Source organism: Medicago truncatula, chromosome 7 (genome assembly GCF_003473485.1).
Source record: "Medicago truncatula cultivar Jemalong A17 chromosome 7, MtrunA17r5.0-ANR, whole genome shotgun sequence".
Taxonomy (NCBI): domain Eukaryota; kingdom Viridiplantae; phylum Streptophyta; class Magnoliopsida; order Fabales; family Fabaceae; genus Medicago; species Medicago truncatula.
The window spans coordinates 1576969-1583315 of NC_053048.1; the positions used below are offsets into that span (position 1 = coordinate 1576969).

At 32.8% G+C, this 6347-nt stretch overlaps 1 protein-coding gene across 1 annotated transcript; it reads left to right on the forward strand.

Moving 5' to 3' along the window:
• The first annotated feature begins 798 nt into the window (after positions 1 to 798).
• On the forward strand, positions 799 to 5984 carry LOC25497445 (pentatricopeptide repeat-containing protein At4g04790, mitochondrial). The gene is made up of 9 exons (XM_024770258.2): positions 799 to 1480; positions 1568 to 1741; positions 1859 to 1935; positions 2118 to 2225; positions 2417 to 2530; positions 3625 to 3729; positions 3817 to 3986; positions 4263 to 4341; positions 5880 to 5984. Exons 1-9 carry the CDS (start codon positions 799 to 801, stop codon positions 5982 to 5984), a joined length of 1614 nt encoding a protein of 537 aa, XP_024626026.2.
• Positions 5985 to 6347: the final 363 nt, after the last annotated feature.

Genomic DNA, 6347 nt, shown 5'->3' on the forward strand with positions numbered 1-6347 from the left:
AAAACATGCGAACTTACATGGACCTTTTTCTTATAGGTCTTGCTAATCAGTGCCCTCACGACAATGGTTAAGAAATCTACAGATAGAAAGTCTTTCTTGGAATTATAAAATGTTACTTTTGATACAATGATTACGCAATTTTTTCATGGAAACTTACTTGTTTTGGATGTTTAACCATTGCCCTTGGGGAACTGGTTATAGCATTCTCCTTTTCTTATTTAAGCCTTGTTTTTTGATAGCTGATTGTTGGTTTAATATAATTTGATTTGTTTATTGCTTTTTGATTTTGTCAACCATTTTTTTTATTTTGTTGGTAGCTGATTTAATGAAATCAAAACAAAATTACGTTTGAATTAGTGTGATATTAAAAGTTGCCCAGATCAAGTCATTGACTTTTTTGTTTGTTTTTGAAAGAATATAAGTTATTGATTCACACCAGATCTTAAATTGGAAAAACGTAAAATTTGAATTAGGCCCACATGTACTATTTTATAGAGAAAGTTGGATTTGTTTAGATTGTAGATTCTGAATGCACCATATGTAATCCGTGAAATGATATTGAAAATGCTTAGCTATTGAAAATGCACCACATGTACTATTATTTCCGTTAAACAAGTTAAAATCCTCTTTTTATTCCTAAAAAATTGGACAAGTCTGCGTGCATTCCTTGGATTTTGTTAGCAACAGCAGTACTCAAAAAAAAAAAATCTGTGTTTTCTATGGTCTCTCCAGACCTATGCAAGTTTCTATAAATTTCCAATTCAACACAAGCACAAACTCGATCGTTGCAGCTCAAAGATGCGTGCCTTTGCCCTAAAAAAACTACAGGTTCTTAGCCATTATTTCTGTTCAAATTTACACAACATTCGCAAAACATCATTTTCATGGAACCCTATTCTCTTGTCCCGCAAACTCCATGAAGCAACTCCGGTTGAGAAGCTTCATGACGACGCTTCAATGAGACAAGAGGAACTAACAATTGAGAGGAAACGATCGTGGATTTCTAGAGAGGATACCATTGATCATGATGAGCAAAAACGTTTCCAATTTCTTTTAGAAAACTTAGGGCTAACCACTCTTGTTCGTATGATTCACTTGCATGGTCCGTCAATAGGGTTTACGGGTTTTAATAGATTAGTGAAACTGTTGATAGAGAAGGCTAGGTCGACTGGAGATAAATGCATTTTGCTAGAACAATTGAATTTGATTCGTCATCTTTTACAGTCAATGCCAGTTGTGTTTAGGTTTCAACTAGAAGAAGAAACATACGGTCCACTTCTCAAGTATATAATTGACATGGGAGCTGTTGACGAATTTAAAATGTTCTCTAAATTGATTAAAGATCATAATCACAATTCAATTTCTCGATTGGGTTATTATGACATGCTGATGTGGATAAGGGTTAATGACGAGGAGATGATCCGCGATGCTTGTGAATATATTACAATTGAAGATAGGAAAAGAACATCTAAATTGCGAGGTAGATTAATCTGTTTTTATCCGAGATGCTTATGTTAACATCAACAAAATTTTAATGAAAACTTATTTGTATTCAATCTTGTTGCAGAAAACTACTTTTTGGCTCTTTGTGAAAGTGATCGCAAGGAACAGATTTCGGATGTTTCGAAAAATACAAACATTACAGAGTTTGCTTCAAAATCTATATCAAATATATTAAAATCATTAGGAAGGCTACAGTTGAAATCTGAGGCAGAAAAGTTACTATTGGATTATTCTGAAGGTACCATTATTATGTTACGGTGTTTTTGATCTGTTTCTTGATTGCTTACCTTTAGAATTTCAGTTTTCAAAGTACTGCCTTTTATAGGTTTGTTCCTTGTATTCATATTAATGGCAGATCATGATGATTGGGAAGATTATAATGATATTTCAAACTTCATTGCTAGTTATGCAGTTAGCATTCCAAATTTAGAGGTGAGGAACTTATAAGATAATGCTGCGAGGCAATTATGCTTAACTATAATTTTCAATCGATTTTACAAAATTCAAAACCAAAATTGAGCATATCCCATCATAAAACATGTTTTGCAGTGTATGCATTTATTACAATTTTTTTTCTTAGAAATTTTCTTATATCGTTTGTTGGTAATTTCAAGGTTGAGCATCTCATAAAAGAGATTGAGAATTTGCATGATCTAATGAATATTTCACCTTCATCCTCTACGTATGAAAAGCTAATTTTGTATTGTTGTGGTAAGAACAAGGTATAATTTTCTCCTTTATTCATTCTCATATTATGGTTATCACATAAATAGATAATTGTCATAAAGTCATCCATGAGAAGGAAAACTATAACAAGACGTTTGCTCCCTTTAGATCAAATTCTATCTTCTTTCTGTTTTATGTTACTGTCATTTTTCAAAACTGCATTTCATCTTCTTTTTAACTTATTCAGGTGGATGCAGCTATTTATGTTGTTGATAAAATGTGTGAAGCATTCTGTATGCCCTCCAGTCATGTAATGCAATCTGTATTAGAGACTTGCTCAGAAACTAATCTAGATTTTCAGGTACTATATATCTTACGAAAAGCAGCTTCCCTGTTTTTTTTCTCTTTTAAATATATTCTAATCCATTTCTTCGCACAATATGTTGCGTTGCATGAGTGACAAGACTAGACGTGATAGGATTATTAATGACACCATTAGAGAGAGAGAGAGAGAGTTGAGGTAGCACCTATCGTAAAAAAGATGGTAAAAGAACACTATGACGTAATTTGATTCATGTAGCCAACCTCACTTAGGGAGATAAGGCTTGGTTGTTGTTGTTGTATTTCTTCGCACAATATATCATGTAAGATTGTCTTTAAACTATTGAATTAGAAGCAATATGTAGCATGCGATGCTCGATAGAGTATTTAAATGCTAGGTTATTTCCCTTTGCTTTCAAGGGAGGGTTTTCCATGTGATACGACATATAAAAGAAAACTCCAAAAGATAAATGCTAAGATTTAATTATGACATGTAAACCGGTTCGGGTTAGTCTGCCCGAACATACTTTTACAATTATAAAAAAAAAATAACTTCCGGTGCACTAAAGCTCCCGCATATATAGGGACCAAGAAGGAGTCCTGCCATTTGGTGTTTTGTACGCTGTCTTACAATTTTATTTTTTATTTTTTTATACACAAGAGGCTGTTTATAAGACTTGAACTTGTGACCTTTCAGTCTCGTGACAACCACTTTACCGTTGCTTCAAGGCTTCCCATAAACTTTTACACTTACGTAATGAAATGTATGATTCCCTTTTCCCATTTATGTAATTTCGGGAAATGACATAAATAATGAAGTAAATATGGGTTAACATTTCAGTGAAGCATTCTTTCTTATTTGTCTTGTTTTTCAAATATCTGATTGTTCATTTTATATTCCTTTTGCTATATTGAAAATCAAGGTTGATCAAATCTATTCCATCCTAAGTCACCATCGCGAGTACTATTTTGAGTACAAGAAAAAGATTTGTAGCCTTTCGTTACATTTTGGTGCAGTGATGAAAGATGTAAGTTTTACCTTTTTTTTAATGTATGCTTTCAAAAGATATCATTGTAGTAAAAAGTTTTCTTTCAATATATTATCGAGTTGCTAATTAGAATATTTACTTGTAGTATTATGAAGAGATGGAACAATCTGGGATCCACTTCTCAAAAGAAGTTTTTGTAGCCCTTATTCATGCATATGCAGCTTACGATGAATTTGAGAAAGCAAAACAGGTATGTGTAAATATATATGCTGTCTTTCTACAGTTTCTTTCGGAGTGACCTTGTAAAGGACATAGCATGTTGTCCTTAACATTTCAGATTGTTCTAGATCCACGCATACAAGTGAAGTGGTTAATTGAAATTAAAAGCATGCTTGTCTCATCTCTTGCATCACATGGGAAATTGTCCGAGGCACTTGTTTTGTTGGAGGAAATCAAGAAAGCTGGACAAACTTTAAACCCTAAAGCTAATCTATGTCTGATGGTAAGGTTTTAGTTTATTATTAATTTGTATACCTTCCACTTTAAACCTTAAAACTCATCAATCATTGTACACTCTAAGGATGTGTTATGTAACTTACATGGCGAGTTGGAGAGGTCGCTTCTCCTACTCACGGAGTTGAGTGGTGAAGATTGGGTCCAAGGTTGCAAGATAGTTATCCAGTTCTCAGTTGAAAACAAAAATTTAAGGTATGATTATTTTTTCCCAATATTAAATTATTATTTTGTTCTGTCATTTGTGTATGTTCATTGTATATTTCGCAGTTCTACCATTGAAATGTTTAAACAACTCATGGATTATTTCAAACATGGTGAGAACAAGAGCAATTCTGTTTTTGATGAAGTAAGTTTTTGTTTCCTTATAACTTGAATAAGGACTCACGATTATAAGAATTAAATTTTGGTTTAATATTCTATGTGTATAAAGCATGATATATTTGGTCTCATGTATGTTTAGGTGTATTATCCAATTTTGGTATATGGGTCCACACATTTGCAATTTGGATTGGACTTGTTGGATCTAATAAAAAAAGAGCTTGGCCTTGTTCCTCCAAGCCTGTGTCTTCACAGTCTCCTCTGTTGTTGTGTCAAATCAAGAGATTTGAATAATGCTCATTTGGTTTGGAGAGAATTTGCTGGAGATGGTAGAGATGGTTACGAATCATTCAGCTGCTATTTGTGGGCTTCTAACCTTTATACTATTTCCCCCCTTTCTTATAATATTTTCCCCCTTTCTTATAATATTTTCCTTCTCATTATGATTTTACTTTATGGCTGTAGGATGTATTGCGCACTTTCGGCCTTAGGAGATCACAAATCTGCTGACATTATATTTAAAAAACTTCAAAGAGCCTTGTTCAAAAAATAAAGTTAATGCCAAAGTTAATGCCAAAGATTTGAGACTTGGAACAAAAGTTAATGCCAAAGTTCATCAAATTTGTGCACATGGGTTAGTATTAGATTTGGGTGGAGTTTGAGGAATGTACCATTTTGAGGTAGAGTCATCTTTATGTTTCATAAGTGGCATTTTCTTTTTGATATGTACGGTTTTCCTTGTCCCTTACCTCTTTTGCAAACATTAAGAATTTTGCTTATGATTTTTTTTTTTTAGTAATATGACTCGTAAGGGCAGAAATTATATAATATTAGTAAATTATATTTAGGGTTAATATATGTTTACTTCTTTGTAAAATTAGCGGTTTCTAGTTTACCTCCTATAAAAAAATTGTTTAGATTTCAACCTTGAAATCAAAAGATTGGTTTTGGACCTTTATGAGATCAAATTTTAAAATTTAGGATTATTTTCACCTCATGTGATTTGAGCGAATTTCGGTTTATCTCTGTCATATCCTCAATTTTGTACGATCAAAGTTCATGAATGTCGAAAACCAAAGAATCTTCAAATTGTTGGGTTGGAATTTTTTTTTTTTACAAGAAATAAACATACCCTTGTATTATTATATTATTATTGGGGTAAACATATATTAACCCTTGCATTTAATAGTAACTGTTACATTTGCAGTGCAGTAGCTGTTATCCGTAGAACTTCTATGTAACTATTATTTGTATTATAAATATAGATGTAGAGGAAAAGAAGGGCATTAAATTATTTGGGTAAAGGGATCAAGCTCTCAGATTATTGAAGGGGAAAGAACCAAGAAATATTCATAGCTGATCATTCACACACAAAAAGTTGCTTCCACACAATTTAGTGTTTCGCTTTCATGATTTCCATCTTTGCTATAAATAATCAATTTGATTGTAGCATAAAGAATTCCTTTAACTTTTTAAATCGATACATTTATTTCGCACCACCATTAAATTGTATGTAACATGAGCCATCCAATTCCCATATTGACCTATTCTTGTTTTGTATTGCAGGGAGATGGCGAGAGGGACTTTAAGATAGGCGACGAGATGCCAGTAGTGCTCTCAAGCTTTTCTCGCATGGGAATTCCAGTAGTGTCTGCTGCAGATGATAAATAACTTGAAAGTCGTTGCTTCTTTCTTGAGACAGCCCACGGATGTATAAACCACCAAGATGAGGCTTGGAAGATATTATTTAAGCCGTACAACCAAGATCAATAATTTTATTGAAAATCTGGTTCTTGATAGTCCAATAACATCAATCGATTAATATAACCAATTTCTGAGATATACTTGCTCAATTTTCAGAATTGTTGCACTACTGCCCTTGGATTAACTGTATGAACACTACTACATATATGATATTTAGTAACATAGACAAGTAACAGAAACAAAGTGTTACTATTTAACAATTTTTGAAACATTTTTAAAAAAGTGTACCACCCTGGTAGTAAGTCGGTAAAGTTGTTTACAATACTCGGA